Here is a 21,824-nt window from a genome sequence, read left to right on the forward strand (position 1 = left end):
GCCGTCCCCCACCGAGTGTGCTCTGGCTGTGAGGAGCGCTTGGCTCCACCTTCCGCCCTTCCCTCCCCCGGTGCTAAGCAGCAAAGCCAGCGAGAGGCATCCAGCCGGGGTATTAGTAAAAACCAAGCTCCCTCTAGGAATGGCACTTGCCTGAGAGCCTCCCCGCGCCGCGCGCCCCGACGCCACCGGGGCTGGCAGGGAGAACAAGGGGGCCATTGGAATACAAATCACAGCCCTCGCAGGACCTGCCCGGCACCCCGGCCAGCAACGTAAGTCCCTACCTGAGCCCGCTCGCAAAGGCGCACACCTTCGCTCCTGCTTCTATCCCCCCTACTTCTACTTTATCCAGTAGCCGCAGTGAGGGTCTGTGTCACCCTCTGGAACTGGAGGGATGGACAGCAGCCCTTGCTCTGCTGTTTGCCGGCTAAGCCAGAGGCACGCTTCTCTATCCCTTCTTTTTATCTTTTCCTAATTTCTTTCTTCTTTTTTCCTTTATTTCTGGATGGGGGGGGATAGAGAGGCCTTTTATTCTTAGAGTGTTTCTTTCTCCACGGGGGGAACTTGCTGCACGGCAGCAGGGACTTTTAGAGGTGACTGCAGACAGAAGGAGAGAGGAGGAGTGTGTGGGGCAGGCAACCCATAACCCAGGCTTGTCTCAAAGTTAAACCTGGTTTGTGTTTGTACCTGTAAATACATATACGAATGTGAATATGTACATGCAGACACACACATAGATGGGGGGAGGTGTGTGTGCAATGTAGGTGTATTTTAAGCCTTCGGTTTATGAGCTGCAAGAGGAGGGTGAGGGATGGGGTGTCCCCGCAGCCGGGATCAGGCACTCCAGGTGCGGATTTGGAGCCTGGGCTGTTTTCCTGCCCGGTGCTGCTGCCCGCTCAGCTCCTCCGAAATCGATCCCTTCTGGTTTATGGACACAGTGCTGGCGCTCTCCCTGGACACTGCGCTGGCATTTCACTGCACACCGTCACAAAAAAGGGGCAATTCCCCACACAAGTTTTGTAGCTCTCCCCCTATCCCACTCCCTGTGGGGAGCTGCGCCCGGGCAGGATGGTCCGTGCTACTCTCTTCTCAGGTCCCCAACCCTTCTTATGCCGCTGTCGCAGGCCCCTCTGCACGTCAGCTCCACACGATGCAGAGATAGGGAGCGATATCCCAATTAATCAGGGGCCCCAACTCATCCCAACCCCCATGGATCACGGGTTCTGCGGTGTGCACAGCAATTGCTTTGCTTGCGCTTTTATTGAGTGGCCCCTGCCTGGTTGGCCAGCTCTCCAGGGACCCTGGAGTCCCTTTCACATTTGGTGGTTGCTTCTCCTTTTCTCTCTTTCTCCCCCTCTCTTTCTTTCCTTTGTTTTTGTCTTCCTCCCTCCCCTCCCTAGTGGGAAGAAGGACATCAAGAAGGAAGAGGAAGAAGGGTTCGAGTGCAACGATGGCTGACGACCAAGACCTTTCAGAGGTGGAGATGAGCCCCGTGGGCTCTGAAGACCACCACTGCCTCTCACCAGGACCCTCCATGGCGTCGGACAACTCCCCGCACCTCACCGGCTCCGGGAATGGGGACATGGGGAAGGTCAAGAAGGAACAGCAAGACTCGGAGGCGGACGACGACAAGTTCCCGGTGTGCATCCGCGAGGCAGTCAGCCAGGTGCTGAGCGGCTATGACTGGACTCTGGTACCCATGCCCGTCCGGGTCAATGGAAGTAACAAGAGCAAACCCCACGTCAAGCGGCCCATGAATGCCTTCATGGTCTGGGCACAGGCTGCCCGGAGGAAACTGGCTGACCAGTACCCGCACCTCCACAACGCCGAGCTCAGTAAGACCTTGGGGAAGCTCTGGAGGTAAGAGCGGGCTGGCGGAACGGGAGCGCAAGGGTTGAGGTTTGGGGGTGTCCCAGAGAGATAATGTGGTAGGTGGAAGGATGGAGACTTAGCAGGGGCTCCTTGGTGGTGACGGGGCGAGTGGTGGTTGAATGTACGGAGGTTTCCCCAGCACAGCTCACCGCCATCCTGGGTAGCAGCCCTTTCCATGTGTTTCCCACTAACTTCCCCTATTGTTCCTGACCAGGATGCTCTCGTCTGGGTCCTCTCCTGCCTGACTGCCAGGGGAGATCTTGTTTTCTTGGCTCACCTTCTCTGTTGGGCCAAGTCATGCACTAGAAGGAACCAGGCTGAGCCCCATCCAACTTAACACGTTGGTGGCTGCCTCAAGCCTATTTGAAGTTGGGTCCCAATGCTGGGGTTATTTTCTGCACAGCACCACAGAGCAAGCAGGAAACCAAGTTATGGTGGAGGAGGAAGGTCAGGGGAAGGGAGCCAGGCAGTCAGAGACCCCATCAGTTCTTCCCAGGACAGTCCCAGGCAGGCAATGCAGGTGCAGCGAGATGGACAAGGACAGACCCTGCTAGAAAGTCGGGCTGAGGGTTACCAGGAAGAGACCTGCAAAAGTCCCAGCCTCAGCAGGCTCTCTTGCAACGTGTCGGCTGAAACCATCTCCCTTTGCACCCAGTGAGATGCGCTCCCCTCTTGCTGGCACACCCATGCTCGTCCTTCTGGCCCCACCAGTTTGTTCTGCCCATTTTCATCCCTGGATCTTTTACGTACCCTCCCCAGCCCGCTCCTTCTTCCTCCACAGACCAACAGGCTGCCCGCACTGATCGCAGCCGGCCCCTGGGTGTGCAGAGGACCCATCGTGCCCAAGCCAAGTGCGTCATGCTGGCTGTGCCACTTCTGTCCCTTGTGGTGGTCTCTGCTGATAACCCCACCAACCTGTTACAAACGCTTTCTGCTGCAAGTCCCCAGCACCGTCCCTGTCCTCGCATTGCACCAAGCGGCACAAACGGGCCCCCTCATTCTCCCTCCTGCCCTGACAGCATTTCCCGGAGGAAGCCCTCAACCTGGGGTGGGCCAAGACACATTTTTCCAAGCAGAAGCAAAACACACACCCCATCCAACAGGTGATGCTGAGGTCTCCTGATTCCAAACCTCCTTGTTCACAAGGAACTGGGGTCTAACTTCTCCCTCTGCCCATTTACCCCAACCCACCAACTTCAAGTGTAACTCCAGCAAAGGGATTTCTTTGTGAAGCGGAAGGCATGGTGTGATTGCAGATGTCTCATCTGTTGCTCTTTCCCACTTTGTTCCCCATTGCCTTCCCTTCCCTTTACCACTCTGCTGCCTGCCTCTGGACTGTGAAGCTGTGCTGGAAGGGGTACGTGTGCAGGGGGAACCCAACCTTTTCATTCCCAAAGAGTTATTTTAAGGTATTGCTCCCTTATTGCAAAATATTGCCAGATTTTAGAGCAACGGCCTTGCTCCAAACATTGTATTTCCCTTGAAAATACAGCAGAGCAGTGAAGCTCTCCTTAGGTATATTGCATTCAGAGCGCAGGGAGATACAGATCCCAGCCCGCGGCCACATTCATGCACCTGACTGCCTCCCTGCTCCCAGGGCATAGCTACCACTACTGGATGCATGGGACTCAGAGCAGGGGGACAGTGCTGCCGGACAACAGTCTTGATCCCCTGGTGTTTCTCAAGGAACATGGGTCAGGCAGAGAAGCTTGTGGGCTAATGCCTGGGGTTGTTGCATGCTGCAGAGTTTGCCATGCAGCTGCTTTGCTTGAACACGTCTCCTCCCCGAGTGTCCCTAGTGCAGGCTGTGGCTCTCTGAGCTGTGCCAGCCCCGATGGGGACCATGCAGCACAGTAAGCTGGCTTACGGGTGCAGTCAGCGTCTGGCTGGGGTAGGACCATGTGCGTGTGTCTTTCTGTGAGGCTGGGGGAAAATATCAACCAACAGAACTCCAGGGGAGGTGGTCCAAAGGTTACCAGGATAGCAGATCTGTGGTCTTCCAGCCACAGTTGGGTCTGCACTGAGGTTCCCACTGCCCACATCTGTGCTGTCCCCTAAGGTACAGCTCCTACACACTGGTACAACTGCAAGCAGATAGGTTTTGCTCTGGATGGCTTAGTCCCAAATATCTGATGAGAAGGGTCCCTGCAAAGGGCCCTGGATGTTTGCACATCCTCACCCTCACAAGGCAGCCACCCAAACCCTACACTGCTAGATGCTTTGGAAAATGCAGACAACTCACATTTCCACACAGCTGCTCTGGGCTTACACAGGTAAAGGACACGTTACGCAGAGGGACGAGTGCTGGTGAGCATGGAGTCTGCCTGCAGATCACCATTAAACCAAGCACATCAGCAGCGATCGGCACTGGGTGGGGACAGCAGAGGCTGGGAAATCTTGAAAGGCAGCATCAGACTGACCGATAACCCCAGTGTTGCCCCATTTGCTCCTCTGCAAAATGGGCTGCAATGGCCCAGCTTTTTATTGAAGCCCGGCATTTGCTTCGGTTCTGTGCCACCGCCATGTCCTCCATGGGCTTCAGTCCCCATTGGGAAAGGCTGTAGGACATGTCCTGATGGCCACGCTACCCCCAAGTGCAGCGCCAGGGGCCTTATGGCCCCATACATCTCCCCCAGTCTGTTCCAGCTTAGGGTGTGTGAGGGGTGCAGTCGACAAACCAAACATTGACCAAAAAGGATGGTTTCTGTGCTCGGTAGTCACAAAATCTCTCCTTGGCTGCTTTCCTTCCCCGGGGTGGGACAGGGAGCAGCTCTCAAATGGAGGCTGGCTCCTGAAAATGTCGGCATGACTCTCAGCCAAGATGCCAGCCAGCACCACCTCCAGGGCCGAAAACAAGAGAGGCACAGGAAAAAGAGAAGGAAGGCTCAGCAGGCAGGAGCAAGGGGACCCAATGGAGGGCTATTTGCTTGAGGATGGCAGCACCCAAGGAATAAGGTCACATCCACAAAATCCAGGGCCACGGACATGCAGGAGAGCCCACCTGGCTACCTTCTGCTCACAGCCAGCCCTTGCCTTGTCTCAACTCTGATGCCTTACCCCATCACCACACTGACTCATTGGCAGCTGAGTCCCGGCACACGGTCAGGTCTCTGGCTGCCGTGCCGGTCACCGGGCAATGCCAGGCAGCAGCAGGGGAGGCTACAAGAGGTGGGCAGACAGATTTTAGCCCTTCTTTCTCCTCCCGGAGCAGGGCACTGGATGGTTGCCCCTCTCCCCTCAACTCTGGTGTGAGCACTCGGTGTCGGGGAGGGTGGTGAGGGCTCGGTTAAACCCCATGAAGGGCTTTGCTCTGTGATCCGTAACTTCTCTGCTCGTGCGAGATTCCTTTGCATTATAGCCTGTGGGGTGTGGGGAGCAGGAGGGGGAGGGCAGGAAGCAGGTGAAATCCAAATCCCCCCAAATCTCCTGGCCTTTGCCTGCTTGCACCAGTTTCACTTTGCTAAAGCCGATTTGAGCTCTGATCCCAGCCGGGGGAGAGGAGGGAGCAGGCAGCTTTGGAAAGAAGGTAAGGGTGTGGGGAGTGGACTTGTCACTGTCCTGCTGGTGTCACTGCCTGTGGCCTACAGCCCTCTTGCTCCAAGAAGTGCCCACATAGAGAGAGACCTTACATGCCCAACCACAGCATCTTATTAGGTTTAGCACCATTCAGGTTGGGCATGCAGGAAGCCTTGAAGTGTCCTGGGTTGCAAGGCTGCAGGTTTTGCCTGTATTCTCCATCTCCTGTGAAGATGAGGCATTCTGCAGGGATGAAGGTTTTGCCAAGGCAAAGTTGCCTTCCAGTCCACAACGCCTACAAGGGTTAGCCATGATGTCCCTTTGGAAGGCTGTCTGGAGCAGCACAGGCTGCAGGATTAGAGCACTCTGGGATGTCTGAGCATAGTGTATGGTGGCAGGAGGGAGACAGGAAAGCTGGTATTGGATTCTCAGCGGCTCAATTGCTTTAATCTCTGGGATTAAGGCAGTGGAGGCATGTGGTGTGTGGCCACAACCTGCTCAGGCTGCCTGGACTGAATCCAGGTCAGCATTGTAATGGGCTCCAGCCCGTGCCATACACCTCTGGCTGCCAGCCGAGGGGATGCACAAGGAGCAGGGGGAAAGGGAGTGCTTAGGAACCAACCCAGCACTTGCTGGCAACCCTATATGCTCCTTGAGCCATGCCTCCCCTTTGTGTTCTTTCAGGCCAGTTCAGGCCTTTTTCCTCAGCGCCTACAGCTTAACCAAGTTGGTCACATTTTAGTGCCAAGGGCTTCAGGGACATGGAGGTGCTAGCGCAACCCCACTGCCAGGCAGTTCTTTTGTTGGAGAGAAAAAGGCATAGACATCCCATAAATGGAAGGTTTTTTGCCATTTGGGAGCCCTGCCATTCCTAACGGCTGTTGGAGTTGCAAGTCATGGGAAGATTGGTCCCTTCCGAGAGCACTGGTTTCTGATTGGAAGCAGGATGACCTTGAGTCACAAGAGTATTTGAGGGGCAAAATCATAACATGAAACTGAAGTGCTTAAAGCTAAGACGCTGCTAGAGGCTTGAATAATGAGGCTGATCTCATCTTCAAGTGCTCTGAGCCATCCTGCCCGCATATTTCACCATTTCCATGGAAAGCCCATTTTAACTAGAGCAGCCCATGACCTGGCAGGAATAGAGAGAAGGAGCTTATGTTTCTGCAGTGCTTTTCATCCAGAGACCAAAGCTCATCTATTTTTATAAGGCTAGCAATCTAGCGGCTAAATGTTTTACAACTGCTTGGCTAAATTCAAGAAGGGCTGGTCCTCCGTGGTTCATCCTTTTGCATTACCCATGTCTATGGTGAGCAGAAGCTCCAGGAGCAGCAGAATGCACTAGTTTCCTGCTCTGAAGTTTTCTTCAGTTTCCTCTTAGGATATTGCAAGATGCTCAAAGGCCCAGCAAGCTCCATGCAGCAACATGGGTACTGGGAAGCCAACACCACTTGCTGCCACTTGTGCTCAGCAGAGCCTCAAACTTCAAGCAGAGCCTATGGAGGAGTGGGAGGTTAAACTGCAATATATACAGCCTAGGGAAGAGCAGGAGACACGCGGGAGGCAGGACCAGAGGTAGGAAGGGTGTGCCACACTGCCTTAGTCTGAGGGATGATCCCAACTGCTCTTAATTTGCCCAAAGTCCTTCAAAACAGATCTTCCAGCCTTATTTTACAGAGCTATGAAAGGCTGCGCTTTGCTTTTGAGCAATTTAAGATTGGGTGTTGAACTTACTGAGGTGAGAAGCATCACGCAGCTGGGGCAGGGGGACCCAGTGCTGGCACTAACCAGTGTCAGGGCTTAATAATTAACAAGGAGGAGGAAAATATTGCCATCTCCACTGAAAACACTTCCAAGCTTTCCCTGTTGTTCTGTGAAATACCCTCAATGGGGCAACACCCTGACATCTGGATTTACACACTGTGCCCCACGATGCTGTGGATAGGTGTGGGGGGGCTGCTGACATACCTGCCCCTCTCCTTCCCCTCTTCTTTACCACCTTGGCCTCTGCAGGCTGCTGAACGAAAGCGACAAGCGGCCCTTTATCGAGGAGGCGGAGCGGCTGCGGATGCAGCACAAGAAGGACCATCCCGATTACAAGTACCAGCCCCGCCGGCGGAAAAACGGCAAGGCCACGCAGGGTGAGGGTGAAGGCCAAGTGGAGGGGGAGGCTGGTGGGGCTGCTGCCATTCAGGCCCACTACAAGAACGCCCACCTGGATCACAGGCACCCTGGCGAAGGGTCGCCCATGTCCGATGGTCATCCGGATCACTCCTCAGGTGAGTCTCAGCTCTCTGTAATCCTACTGACAGGTTACAGCCTACTTAGAGGCTCACAACAGACAAGTCATCAAGGTGAAAGCCTCAGCAATGTGGCTCACACCTTGCTTGTGACCCAACAAACTGCTGGAGCCAGCGGTATAGGGACGTGCTTGAGTTTCACGGGCACTTGCATTCCTCTGGTCAGGCAAGGTATTGCTGCACTCTCCTATTTCTTTCCATAAGATTATAGAAAAAGATTTGGTTTTAGCTGGCTGCTTCTCTCCCTCCACTGAAGTCTCCAGTCTAGTGGTTGCTGGCATACTGGGAGGTGTGGAGCAGGGCTGTGTATAAAGCCAGGCCTAAAGCAGTAACTCACCTCTTCTCTCTCTTTCCTCCTCAAAATGTTTTTCAAGTTGCAGGTCAGAGCCATGGGCCCCCAACACCTCCTACTACCCCTAAGACTGAGCTGCAGGCAGGCAAAGCCGACTCCAAGCGAGAAGGGCGTTCCCTGGGGGAAGGGGGAAAGCCACACATTGACTTTGGCAATGTGGACATCGGAGAGATCAGCCACGAAGTGATGTCCAACATGGAGACCTTTGATGTCAATGAATTCGACCAGTACCTACCGCCCAACGGACATGCCGGCCACCCAGGCCATGTTGGGGGCTACGCAGCAGCGGCGGCTGCTGGCTACGGCCTCGGAAGCGCCCTGGCTGCAGCCAGCGGACACTCTGCCTGGATCTCCAAGCAGCACGGAGTCTCCTTGTCCACTGCCACCTCATCGGTGGTGGACTCCAAGGCCCAGGTGAAAACGGAGGGGTCTGCTCCTGGAGGTCATTACACCGACCAGCCCTCCACCTCCCAGATAGCTTATACATCCCTGAGTCTGCCCCACTACGGCTCGGCCTTCCCCTCCATCTCCAGGCCACAGTTTGACTACCCGGACCACCAGCCCTCGGGACCCTACTATAGCCATTCCACCCAAGCCTCTGGCCTCTACTCGGCCTTCTCCTATATGGGACCTTCCCAACGTCCCCTTTACACTGCCATCTCTGACCCTGCACCCTCCGTGCCACAGTCCCATAGCCCCACACATTGGGAACAGCCAGTGTATACGACTCTCTCCAGACCATAGGGAATGGGGAACAGTGACCGAAGCAGCGACGGAAAGGCTCCGAAGAATCAGCACAGGCAGAAGAGCCTCCGAACTCCGAGGTCACTCAGTGCCATCCAGCCACCAGAACCCACTGAGTATACAGAAGTGCCTTTCTTGACCCCGGCTATCGCTGGCTCACCCGCCTAGAGGAAGGTTTTTCGTCCTTTCGCCCTGTACCAATTTCATGCACGCAGGCCACATGACTGGCTTGCAACACCTTATTGGCCTTCTAGATGAGGAGGATTCTAGACATGGAGTGACTGGTCCATGGTGGGTTTCGCTGTGGGCACCCTGGACTGTACGATGAGAGAGACTGTCCTTTCCATCCCCTCCCCAGACTGCTCCAGGGAGTTAGCAAGTGTTTCCAACAGGCCACAATGGCCAACACTTTCTCACCTGCTGCGGGTGAAGGGTGGTTGCTCAGTCGTGGTGAACTTGTTATGCAAGGAGTAGTGGGGAGGATGGCATGGCCAGCTTCCTTGTGATCAGTGTTGTGCAGCAGTCCTGCCTAAGATTCACACATGCATGAATCTTGAACTTTGTTGGAAGACCAACCTATGCTTGCTTCCCTGCTGATTTCCACAGCTGCATCCTAGTTTTAATTCCCACCTCTTCTCTCCATCTTGTCTCTGTTTAATCCCACACTCTTTCCTGCATGGAAATTTTAAGGCTTGCCTGAACAACACATAGGACTCAGGAACCCTAGTGTTACTCATACCACAGCCAGCGTGTTCATGTATGGAGGTGCAGAAGTGGGGAAGGACCAGTGAATCACTAAGGTGCTGTGGGCAAATTCTTCTTTTTTACAATTACTCTATATTGCTCATTTATGTCTGGCATTTCTGGCATTTCAGTCTTTTCTCATCTCTTCAGTATCCCAAACAAGCTCTAGACAAACTTTGTCCTTGCTCTTCCATGTCTGACTGTGCACTGCCTGAAACAAAGAGGCACCAAGAAAACTACTATGCACTTGCCAACACCCCAAGTCAATTTCCAACACTCTCTTTGAACCCCCACTCCAAACTCAGGCTGATGGGCTGTGCATCCCCAGGTGTTTGTTCATCATGTCTTCCAGTCAACAACTCCCTCCTACCTATGCTGAGGGTGGAAAGATACTCCTGCGGCTTTAAGCAAGGTAGATATCCATCTAATCTTGGACGAGTGTAAAGAAGAAAACCCTATTTAGGTGCAAAGGAATTTGATTTCCCCTTTGGGTTTCAAACTGGAAGCCACCAGCTCTTGCAGTCAGATCAAGCTCTTGTTTTCAGCCCAACACCTATGGACAGCCTGCTTCCTTCTTTGTCACCTCCAGGACTGGAGTGGTTTGTCATGCCAGGGAGTGAACTGCTGCAGGAAAAGATGACTCCTGGCAATTGATCACACAGACATGTTGTGAGACCTTCCAATGGATATTCCAGTCTAGAAAGACAAAATACTCCGACCAAACGTGGACTGTGATCTGTACCACTGTACCCCTCTGCTGATATGACTGTCAGATGCCTTTCCTGCCTCCCTTAGCTATGGATGACTTATACTTGTGGTGTCTGAAAAGATCATGTAGAATGTTTGCTCTTTGTACGCATGTAACCTCTTCCAGCCCTGTCCCCTTATTTATGCAAGTAGCACCTTCCTCTCCCACTTCCCTTTCCCCTGTCTCTATGCTGTCCTAGCACCATTAACTCTGCATTAAACATATGGAATAATAAACTTAAAAGTTTCATTTTCATGTGTCTGGGATTTTTTGACCTCTTTCATGCAAGCCTCTGTTTTTTTCCCTGGTAATTGTATGGACGGGTGATACCATCACCACACGGATCCCGTGCACAGCCTCCCTCTGCCTGTCATGAAAATGATACAGGCAGAACTCCGACTTGCTTTACCAGACTCCTTCATGGAGATGAAACTCCTCTTCTGTTCACACCCCAGCTCCAGTCATTTCTTCAGTGAGAAATGTAGTAGCACTCATTTCTGTTCTTCAGCTAAGATTCAGCACAAGCAATTAGGAAAAGCACTGTTTTGCACGTGTTTAACCCAAGAATTTCTTAGTGTCATTGTTAATGCTCTGCAGAACAGGAGCATGGGGTTTCTTGTCTTGTTTCTTTCCTCATCACCAGGCAGGAGATGGCATGCTTTCAAAACTCCCAAACCCCAAACTTCCCCACAAATGCAAACTCATCCATTTTGGAAGCAACCATTAATTTCTCTGTAGAATCTCAATACCCTGGCCTCTTGCCTTCCACAAATGAGAACCTAAAGACAAATGCTCGCACACAGTATATTCAAGAATAGATGTATACACCTTCTTACTTGTTGAAGAAGACATCCTTGGTGTAAAGTCTTGGGAGGTTATCTGAAGATATTTGGAAAGAAAATGTACAGCAGATTTTAGTTTCCTTAAGAACATCTCTCAAGGCCAATGGTAGCAAGATAGGATTCCAATTAACACACAGATTCCACAACAATCATAAACTGATTGCAAAGAGTTTCAATGCTGATGTGTGTGATCCATCCAGTGAGTTTGTGTTCACTGAAGGCTTTCTGGGTGAGTAGAGTAAGCAGGATGTCTAGGAACTGTGGAACATGTTCAAAGCTTTTTAAAACTCACAGCACTATTTGAATGAAGTCCTGTATAGGGCCAAGAGCAACAGCAGAATAGCTCAACGCATCTAATGAGGGCGATGCCAGCTGAATCGCTCCACGCAAAATAGGACTGTGGCCATTCACTGGAGAGGAGGATAAATCTCTACTCACAAATCACAGGCTGTGGGAAGAGTCCAGAACGGAAATACTGCACCCCTGAGCAGGTCAGGAGCATGTGTGGGAAAGAAGGGAAGTCATGGTGGAGTTAAGAGGTAGCAGAGCTGATCACAAGGGTGGGAGAGAGAAGGGACATGGTATCAATGAATAGAAGAGCAGGAAAAGAAAGGTCTTAACCCCACACAGGTAGCCTTCTCCAGCTCTTCAAAAAGCAAATGAAGAAAGAAGTGAGTGAGCTCTGCCTCAACCATTCTCTAACGGAAGGGGATGCCTCCTCTCATCTAGGAGTGTCCTAACAACTAGGACAGGACTGAGATCGCTGCTGGTAACAGAGGGGTTAACCACTCCTCTTGCAGCACAGAAGGAGCTGGCCCAGCATCCTTCCCTATCCCTTTAATCGTATCTGATACAGATGCAAGGCTGGGGAGGGGAGGCGGGGGGGAACAAAGAAGTCATTTAAAAAAAAAGAAAAAAAGGACAAGAAAACGACCCCCGCGCTCCATGGCAGACGCCAAAACGATTGCACAAAGGCACCATTTCAGGGCTGAAATTTCACCGCACCAACGTGATTAAAGGATTCCAGGGAGGGTGGGGGGAGAAGGCTGAAGGCCACAGTGCTGCAAATTAACCTTTTCTTGGTAAGGATGGCCTGGACCAGGAAGCATTTGTGTGCCTCCCAGTCAACCCCCTTCCCACACCTGCAAGTATCTGCACATTCCCTTTGACCTGGGATCCATTCAGCTCTGGCATTTTTGCCTCCAAAACCAGCCCCTCCTGTGCACACCAACAGAGGAAGGATGGACTGTTCTTTTACAGAGAGCAGTAAGAGAATGACATTCATGGCTGGTTATATGAGCCGAGCTCCCAGGCAGGTGGATGTACACTCCCTCTGGGACACGGATGCTCATGTGCAGGCACTTACTACATACACGGTATGGAGAATCACACTTTGTATAGACGCACAAGCTTTAACACAAAGTAGTTGGAAACATTCTTCCCAAAACAGCATAAAGAGAAGAATTAATGCAAAGCAGGAAGCATAGGTGAGGTGAACCTTCCCCCTCCTCCTCCTTAAAAAAGAAAACAGAAATTCCAAGACCACTTTTTAATATGATAATTGAGAAAGACTTAGCCCAAGAGCTCAGATCTTCCTCAGGCAGAGTGAGAACCTTGGAGCACACAGATAAAGAAATGAAACCTAGGTAGTGGCTGGCTGGAAGCCCTTTCAGATTGTAATGCATCCACCCAACTCTTGACTTAAGCATATAACCCCTCCGCACATCAGAGATGAGAATGCAGGCACCTGAAGGGGACAAATGACTGATCTTCCATCACACTACAGATTAAAGGAACTCTAGGATATAACTACAGTAGTGCCACTGTAAGTGGCACCAGAGTATGCACAACTGAGATGGCTGGAGAGCACCCACACACCCAGGACCATCAGTTCCACCACGTGTCAGAGAAGGGCTGTACAAGGAGCAAGCTCAGCAGCAACCTACAGCTGCTGAACTGGTGGGACCGTGAGTGGCGACCGCGCTTCCGGCTGGGGCAGTGCCACTGAAAGGGGATCCCCACTTCTGATAAGCAGCAGGAGCAGGGAAACAATAGGCGATTTGATGAGAGCTGCTCTACGATACTCCTGAGAAGCCCCACAGCCAGCCCCAGCCAGAAAGGAAATTGGGGGTTTCCACAGCAACCTGCTGAGGGCACAAAGGCCCAACTGTCTAGAGGGAAGCAACGGAGGTGTCTCAGCACTCATGTTTTAAGAAGGGACGGGGTGGAAGGCTGAAGTCTTTCTGAAGTCAAAGTACCTGCAAGACCATTTTGGTACAGCAGGAGCTTAACTGGCTGTTGGTCCTATAACCAGGGAGGAGCGGTGCTGGAGGAAGAGGAAATAGTTACTGCAGTCCTGAGCCTAGCTAACAGGTAGGCTCAAGACTGCACCTTATCAGGTGAAAAAAAAAAAGCTGCACTTGGCTTCCAATCTTACTAACATAGCCCATGACACAGAAACAAAGAGTGATGACCAAACTGGCAGAGAGAAGTAAGAAAGTCTTCTCTTGCGCATGTAAGACTGAGATGAAGGTGTGAGGAAAAAAACCCAAACACATTTAACTTAAAATGGGGGGGGGGGTGTCATAATTTATTTACATAGATATAAACAAAAATAGAAGCATCTCTGGAGAAGGAAAGAACCAAAACAATAGCTGGAGGCTGCTCAGTCTGTGATAATTAACTCGTCCACACCCCAGTCTTCGTAGCTCCCGTCTGGCAGGTAACGACGAATGATTATGGGGATCTTGCGAGCTCTGAAGGGAGGACAGAGATGTGAACAGAAATGCCAGAGCATCTGCACTGTACAACTTGAGCAGGCAATGGGAACTGGGGTGCTTAGTGGCTTCAGTAAACTCATGAGGTTTAACTGAGAGATCTGTGTAGCAACAGTGATTTGGCATTACACAACAGAGGAAAGTCCCAGCAACCTTCTCTCTTTCGTAAGTGCAAAGCACTGAGCACTGTTAGACTCAAAACAACTGAAGACCTACAGAAGGCCAGCCCTCTATTGCTAATGCAGGAGTTGAGCCCTGTGATCTGAACCCACTATGAGGCAGCACCGAGCATCTAATGCAGATATGGGGGGAGAGGGGGAAATCATAAAGGGACTTGAACAAATCCACTTTTTGTTTGATGAAAGATTTTTCCCCACAAGATGCTACAAAAGTAGCAGAACTGTGAGAACGTTCACAACAAACTGGTATTCACAGACTATTTTGCACCCTGAGGGCATCAGTTACATTTTAAGAAGGATACATGGACTAGGGACTATTAAGGTACCAAAAGCTGGTACAGCTGAGGTGGCACAGCATCTGCTAACAGTGCTTCCAATTACAAAGCAAGAAAAAGCTAAATAGAGTTAAACTTAATGGAAATAGACTTAAGTCAGAAGAATGCAATCAGACAGTCTGGAATCTAAGCAGGGCATCAGGTTTCAACCATATCAGACTTGAAAAGTGATACAATTTCTTTAGTGATCACATTCAGGGCCATTGTTTTTCCAGTAGCAAAGTAGTTCCCTCATGCTGAGAATTACAATGGGATTTTGGCACAGAACAGGATGCCACTCCACTTTTGTCATACCCTGACTCACTGCTAGAGCTCATGATCAGACAGTGACCAGAAACAACTCTGGCTGAGCTTAGAGATCAGGAACGTGACCTGAGGAGGTTTTGGCAATGATAAAGGGAGCTGTAATAGACGTAAAATCTGCAAGAGCAACTGCAATGCACTGAGACACTGGGGGAGCAGAGGGATAGTTCAAGAACAGGGACCTGATCAGCAAACAGAGCCCAGTTGCTCTGCTTGAAGGATCCTTGCATGTCATGATCTAGGTCACTGATCATGCAGGACAACTGCACGCCACCTGGGAGCTCTGCTTTGGAACGGTGGGCCTGTAAGTCATGATCCAAAAGCTGCCTCTGCTACAGTCAGAAGGGATTATTTATCTTTCTGTAAGCAGGGGACGTGCCTCCCCACAATAAAACAAATGTACAAAGGTGTGGGAAAAGAACATTCTTAAGAGGGTCTCCACACCATCAGCCCGACCCTTATTTCATTTTTTGCCAGTATTTCATTTGAACACAGGTCTGTTCAGATGGCTGCTTCAAATCAGTTCCTTTCAGGGAATTAAACTGATTCCAGAAAGATGAGGACCTTGGGTTCTCATCACAGAAATAAAGAACACTTAAATTCCAAAGTAAAAGAGGTGAAAGCACTCATATCATCAGTGCTTTGCATGAGCAACTAGGACAGGAAACAGCAGCTGCAGGGAAGTCCCAAGGTGACAAAGGGGAAGGCAACTATAGTGCTCCCAAAAACAAAGTGTATCAATAGCAACACTGTTATCAAAATCAATGCTGTCTTGGAATAAGCTGCTAAATGCTGGCATGAGGAGAAGACCACTGGTTTTATGGAATCAATACACTCACCACCAAAGTCTGGGACTTACTTGAGTTCTTTCATGGCAATTAGCAAGGGGTCTGTCTCTCCTTCCAACTCCACCATCACAGGGGCACACATCCTGGGACACAACATCAGTAATCATTAGTTAGAACATCAACAATCATCAACACACAGAGGGGGAAGAGGGACAGCTAAGGCTTTGTTTGGGAGGAAATGAGGAGCTGAATTTATGATGCAGTCTACTTTTAGGAAGCAAAGATTAAGCATTTTGCAGAGGGTGGTAACAACCAAGCAAACATGGGTGACCACATCTGCCCACGAGCCAGCAGCAGCAAAGAAAGTTCACGTTATTTGTGGGTAAGGCCACTGGGAGCTGCTGCTGGCCAAAATTCAGCACTGAAGGCAGAATACGTAGGTGAAGCAGAACGAGGGGCCAAAGTGTTCTGGATTAAAGACATGGCACGGGCCCATCTCATCTCCTACATTTTTCTGGCCTTCCACCAGTTGAAAGAATGTGCATGAAATAGCTTTACAGAGTGCACACTGTGCAAAGAATAGTTTAGCAAAGGAAAGATCTGATCACCACCTATGAGCTTCTAAATAATGTAGAGGAGAAGCATCGTATTGAGGGTGCATATAACCAAGATGAAACTCAGAGATGTGCTTTCAGACAAACCTTGCTGCTAATAATCCTGCTCATAAGTTGGTTTTTCAAAAAACAAAACTGTCTGATATGCGTTATTAAAATAATTCTAGGCAGATAAATGGATGAAGTTGAGAGCAGCCAGTCTTAGCAGCACTTAGACTAGGATTTAAACGTTACCTATTATAATTGAGACCTTACCAATTCAAATACTTAAAAAAACCACAGCTTGTCGCAATGCAACTGCACTCAAACAGGTTTCCGGTTGCTTATATCATTCCCAATTCTGTGGTACCAACTGCAGATGTTCTGGAGCATCGCTCCCTCCAACGCTGGCTGTTGCAAACCAGTTCTGAGCTTTCCAGCCCACACTGGCTGCCTCAGGAACGCCAGAAACCAGGATCTGCTTGTCACATTCCCTACGCATTTTGCCTATGACATAGGAAAGTTCACTGCAGCTGGTGAATACCCCTGTCCCTAGGCATAAGTACCACACTCTCAGCCAAGATGGGATACAGAGCCTTCAAGTGCAACTAGGAGCTCCAGTGGTGATCAAGATTGTAATCTGCAAGCTCATGTGAGGGGCCACATGAGACCTGGAAGTTTTAAGGAAAGAGGATGCTCAGGATGTGGCGATGCTCAGGATACAGAGGGAAATACTCACGCTATCTGGAGGGCACGTGTGCCCAGCACTCTGGCTCGCTCATACTTGGTCATGTAGGGGGTCGTGATCCTCTTCTGGTTCGCCTGCTGCCGCTCTCCGGACGGCAGGATCTCCACATTCTCCTGTCCCTCCTGCGAGAAGCACACCAGCGCTGCAGCTCAACTGCGCCTATCACCGCTGCCCCACGGCGCTAGCAACACCCCCAGGACTCCGATCGACCGCCCAGACAGGCAGAGCGGGGCACGCACCTCCTCCGCGTTCTCCAGGTCCTCCAGGCCCTCATCCTCCTCCACATCGTCGAAGTCGTCCCCGTCAAAGCTGCGGGAGACACACGCACATCATGGGCCGGGTCGAACCGAGCCTTTTTCCCCCCAGCCTTGCTTCGCCTCTTTTCCTTTCCCTTTTCCCTTCCCTCCCGTCCGATCCCGCTCTCACTTGTCCTCGTTATCGGACATCTCGCCTTGCCTCAGCCTCCTCTCCCGGCGGAAGTAGGAACCACATCCGGGTGCTCGCCACGACATTTCCGGACGTGCTCTGGCGGCGCTGTTGCCATGGCGACGTGGCACGGCGCCGCTCCCGTCCCTGCTGCCTTCCATCCTCGCCGCCGCTCCCTCCTGAGCAGCCGCTGGTCGCTACGGAGCCGTTAGAGCCCGCGGCCTAACGGCTGAGCCCACGGCGGCACGGCCCGTAGGGATGCCGGGATGCGGCGGAACCTCGGCGGTGAGGGATGGTGCAGCCCGGTGCAGCCCGGGCACCCGGGAGCTGCTCATAGGTAACGGTGAAGCGGGCTGCTCGGCCTCCCCGTACCCCGGCCTACCCGTACCCCGGCCTACCCTCGCTGCGGGGAGGAGGCCTACACACACCCTGAAGTGAAGTCCCATCGCTGTCCCCCGGGAGAGCGGGGGGGAACGGGGCAAGGCCGCCTTGAGTCTTCTAAACCTATATCTGCCCCTTCGTTTGGGCTGTGAGGGGGAGTGCCCGGGGGTGGGTTCCCCAGCCCCTGCCTGGGCTGCCATCTTCACCCTATGTCATGTTTTCCAGCGATGATGGAGGAGTCGAAGCTGACACATTTCCAGAAGCGATACCTGATGGAGTGTGTAGAACGTGAGTGATGGCTCTCTTACAGCTGTGCTGTGGTGAGGAGCTTTTGGAGCTCACCTTGAGACTGAGGCACTGGCCCACTGCCTGGGTGGATGGGCCCGTGCTGTAAAACAACAGCATGGCCCTTGCCAACACACAGGGTGAAGGGTCCCCACAGTCAGCCAGGAACATGGTGCAATGGAGAGGCTTGGAGACCACAGCCAGTGTGGTGTCAGGGCTCACCAGCAACCAGGGTGAGATGTATGTGGCACCCAGGGTCTTTACTAGTGGTGCTGCAGTGGATCAACAGGCAAATCTGCTGGCAGTAGCCCAGGGCTGTCCTTCAGTCCGTCCATCCATCCATCCTTAATATTGGTTTTGGTTTATTCTCCAGGAGGAGATACCCTGCCCCTCCAGTGCCACCCCACACCCAGCAAAGAGCCAGCGCCTGCTTCCTCCCCACCTGCTCATCAGCGGAGCAGGCTTTCAGCTAAACCCCATCTCCGACCTGCCAGCACTTGCCAGGCGGGAGATTCCTACACCAGAGAGAAGTTCAAGCCACGGGCAATGCGTAAGTCGGTAAACATGGCTAATAAATAAATGGTGCCACTCAGTCCCTCCCTTCCCCTTCCATCCATCCCCTGCCAGCAGTCTCAGCAGAGGCAGGAGGAATCTGAATTGCTGTTCATTCTCACACTTTAGAAATGGATCTCTGAGGAAAGATCTATGGTAAGTGCTTGCTGACTTCTGCCTGCTGGATGATGGGTGACAGGTAATGATGGGGAATGGTTTTAAACTGAAGGAGTGTAGATTTAGATCAGACATTAGGAAGAAATTCTTCCCTGTGAGGGTGGTGAGGCCCTGGCACAGGTTGTCCAGAGAAGCTGTGGCTGCCCCATCCCTGGCAGTGTTCAAGGTCAGGTCAGACGGGGCTTGGAGCAACCTGGTCTAGTGGAAGGTGTCCCTGCCCATGGCAGGGGGTTGGAACTGGATGAGCTTTAAGGTCCCTTCCAACCCAAACTTTTCTATGATTCTATGACTCTTCCAACCCAAACTTTTCTATGATTCTATGACTCACACACTCCTTGCATAAGACAGGAGCACTGTGCAATTTTCAAGCTTGTAAATTTGAATCAAACCTCTGAGGACAGTCCGGCTGGCTCTGTATGCCCATGCAGTGCTTGTGCAGTTCAGTTTGTCGTTAACATAAGTGCTTCCTCTGGTCTCCTTAGCAGGGAAGTGCTGTGGCCAGGCTCTTCTGTGAGGAGACAGGCCTATGATCAATATTTTCTTCTTGGCATTCACAGGAGATTTGGAAAAGGAGAAGCAAAGGCTCCAAAACATCTTAGCAACAGGGAAGGATGTGGTGGAGCACAAGGTGAAGCCAGTGGTGGTTCAGACCAAGGAAGAGGAGATCCCTGAGCCTGATCGGTTTGAAGAATGTATGTCTTACTGTTCCCTAGAGGAAGGCAGGCAGGAGGCCTGGGAAGTGGGCTCCCTCCGAGGGCTGGGCTGGCAGGCCATGGGGCTGGTAACATGAAGCCCATTGCTGAAGGAGGCACAAAGCCCAGTTTCCAAGAGAAAGGAATTGCTGCTGTGGTGCTGTGACCTGGCCATCCTCGCAGAACTTACACTGCTGGTAGTTTCAAGCTCCCTTGGTCTGCAAACCTCTTTGCAAACCTTGTAAGAGATTTGCTGGCAGGTTCAAGCTCCCTGGGCTGCCAGGGAGTTCCCAAGGGATGTGCAAGGAGATCTGGGTGGGAAGCCCATTAATGCCTGTCCTCCTTCCAGCCAGTGTAATTCAGCATAGGCTAGGATGCTCACCAGCCTGACCGTGCTTTGGGCTCTTTTCTTTCAGTTCAACTGAAATGTCAAGCAGAATTTTAAGCAGTGATGGACTTTGGCTGCAGAGTATTCTGGGATGGCGATACCCTTGCCTAATATCTCTCTGTGCCTGAATCTTCAATGTGTGTGCACACCCCAGCCAGCCCTTCACTAGCCAAGGCAGCACAGAGGTGGCCAACAGTAGGATAACACAGAAGGGGTGCTTTAGTCCCTGCCACAGGGAAGCCAGTGTGGCTGGCTTCATGCCTGCCCTGTATCCTCTAAAACTTGTTGCAGGATGAGCATCGTCCTTGGCACATCTGAAATACCCATGCACTTTGTATTGAGCAAGGTTTGGACCAGCTGGCTGCAGGTCTGTGCTGCAAAACAGCAGCTCACGTTCTGTGCCTGTGCTAGGCCTGAGGGCAGAGATGGTTGCCATCATTGGGTGATGTGTGTCAACTAATGAACCTCAACAGCTTTAGGCAGGTTCTGTCTCCATCCGCAGACTGGTTAAATTGTCTACAAGTAACAGAGAATTGTTGGTACAAAGAAAACTAGAAAGTTCCCACTCCTACAAGATGAGGAGCAGTAAAAGGTGGGCAGGGGCGACATTTTACATTGCATAAGGGACTACTGAGGTATTTTGATGACATGAGCAAGATGGGCATTACAGCAGGCATCACCCTTCCCCTGGTGCAACTGCTGCTGTAACAGAGCTAGGAAATCGGGGGTTCAGATCTAGGCAGAAACATGTTTTCTTGCCTTTCATCTGAATCCTGTTTCCACAGTGTTTTCTCTTATCTGTCAGTGGTGAATGAAATTCAGGAAAGAAAGGAGTTCCTGGCAGAGATGGAAGCTCTAGGACAGGGCAAGAAGTATCGAAGGATCATCCTTACTGAAATCTCACAGGTATGTGAGGGCCCTGGTGGCATGGGTTGTACAGTACAGATGTGAACCCCTAGTGTCAGAGACCTTAAAGCAGAGTGTCCTCCAATACCTGAGTAGATAAGTGGGAAGAAAACTGTCTCCTTTCATGGCACAGGACAGGCATGAATTTGGAGATGGAGGATAGAGGTCTTCAGGCTTGCTTTCCATCTCTGCATGTAACTTAATCAGGGAAATAGAACTTCTGTTCTTGGGATTGGCAAAAGAATTAAAAAACCCCACAACTTGCCAGCTTTCTCCCTGCTCAGCCCTTCCCCTTTGTGCTTTGCAGAAAATGCGTGAGATGGAGATCCTTGACAAGAAGAGAAGTGAGGAAATGGAAAAGATCATGACAAAAGACTTCCCTGGTGGGAACAAATCTGATCCCCATGACTAGGCCAAGGGAAAACACAAGTGCAATTTGTTCCCACCTCTTCTTCCCAGACTCTTAGAATCCAAGTCTCAAGGGCTGGTCTGTGCCTGTGCCCAAAGAGGGGGCAGCACCTCCTGCTGCCTAAAGCCAGAAGGCAGGAGCAATTTGTACATAACCGGTGCTAGAATAAAGCTATTATAAAATCCTGCCCTTGCACATGATCCCTTATTGCTCAGCGATATTAAAGAGGTGAAAACACACAGCAGTGGCTACCAAATGTGACAAAGCTGAGCCTCCTTTCGCCTATGGAATGCCTCAGAGCATGGCAATCCATCGATAGTAAGTCACTCCTTTCCATCCACCCAGAGGTGGAAGTTTCTGGCAACAGCACAATGCTAACACACATATTGCCACCCACATTATGACCTGCTCCCGTCCCCATAACTGGGAATGGCTCCAGGGAAGGAAGATGCAGCCGTGTGGCCCTGTGCAAACACTATCCTCTAGCATTGCTGCAGGTCAGTGTGATTGTGTGCATTAGCGAACTTCTCACCGGCAGCTGATCTGGAACAAAGCTGAGGAGGGAGAAGGGACTTCAGCCCATGCCTGCTCTTCTTTGCTGCTGCAGGCTTGCTGTGGGTTTTTGTTCCTGAGAGCATGCTATGCAGAACAGTCACCCGCTTCCCACAGAGCCTGGAAATGGCTGTTTACTCACCTCATACATAGCCCGCCTCTGCCCTCTGGCAGGCTGAACATGATACCCTGCTATTCTGTGTAAATCCCAGCATAAA

At 51.5% G+C, this 21,824-nt stretch overlaps 3 protein-coding genes across 3 annotated transcripts; 2 read left to right on the plus strand and 1 right to left on the minus strand.

The window, feature by feature from the left end:
- Positions 1–1,155: 1,155 nt before the first annotated feature.
- On the plus strand, positions 1,156–8,781 carry SOX10 (SRY-box transcription factor 10; the record flags this gene model as incomplete). The annotated part of the gene is made up of 3 exons (XM_080624705.1): positions 1,156–1,857; positions 7,399–7,664; positions 8,066–8,781. The coding sequence occupies exons 1-3, from the start codon at positions 1,448–1,450 to the stop codon at positions 8,779–8,781; spliced, it is 1,392 nt and encodes a 463-aa protein (XP_080480831.1). The 5' UTR covers positions 1,156–1,447.
- A 4,903-nt stretch (positions 8,782–13,684) lies between these two features.
- Positions 13,685–17,304, minus strand: POLR2F (RNA polymerase II, I and III subunit F). Its single transcript, XM_080627253.1, has 5 exons — positions 17,265–17,304; positions 17,078–17,147; positions 16,830–16,960; positions 15,569–15,640; positions 13,685–13,871 (listed from the first exon to the last, which is right to left on the minus strand). Exons 1-5 carry the CDS (start codon positions 17,282–17,284, stop codon positions 13,781–13,783), a joined length of 384 nt encoding a protein of 127 aa, XP_080483379.1. The 5' UTR covers positions 17,285–17,304; the 3' UTR covers positions 13,685–13,780.
- A 568-nt stretch (positions 17,305–17,872) lies between these two features.
- LOC308225996 (UPF0193 protein EVG1) lies at positions 17,873–21,057 on the plus strand (the record flags this gene model as incomplete). Its single annotated transcript, XM_080627275.1, has 5 exons — positions 17,873–17,933; positions 18,304–18,480; positions 19,217–19,351; positions 20,545–20,645; positions 20,953–21,057. 5 exons carry the CDS (start codon positions 17,873–17,875, stop codon positions 21,055–21,057), a joined length of 579 nt encoding a protein of 192 aa, XP_080483401.1.
- Positions 21,058–21,824: the final 767 nt, after the last annotated feature.

Source organism: Psittacula echo (assembly GCF_963264785.1).
Source record: "Psittacula echo genome assembly, chromosome: 1".
In the NCBI taxonomy this organism is placed as follows: Eukaryota; Metazoa; Chordata; class Aves; order Psittaciformes; family Psittacidae; genus Psittacula; species Psittacula echo.

What these genes read in the sequence shown, in the direction of transcription:
- POLR2F (XM_080627253.1), bottom strand. Translation starts at nt 17,284, where the DNA reads ATGTCCGATAACGAGGACAA. An exon ending in ACACGTGCCCTCCAGATAGC is followed by an intron (nt 15,641 to 16,829) that starts GTGAGTATTTCC and finishes GTTGTGTCCCAG; the next exon opens with GATGTGTGCCCCTGTGATGG. An exon ending in ATTGCCATGAAAGAACTCAA is followed by an intron (nt 13,872 to 15,568) that starts GTAAGTCCCAGA and finishes TCCTCCCTTCAG; the next exon opens with AGCTCGCAAGATCCCCATAA.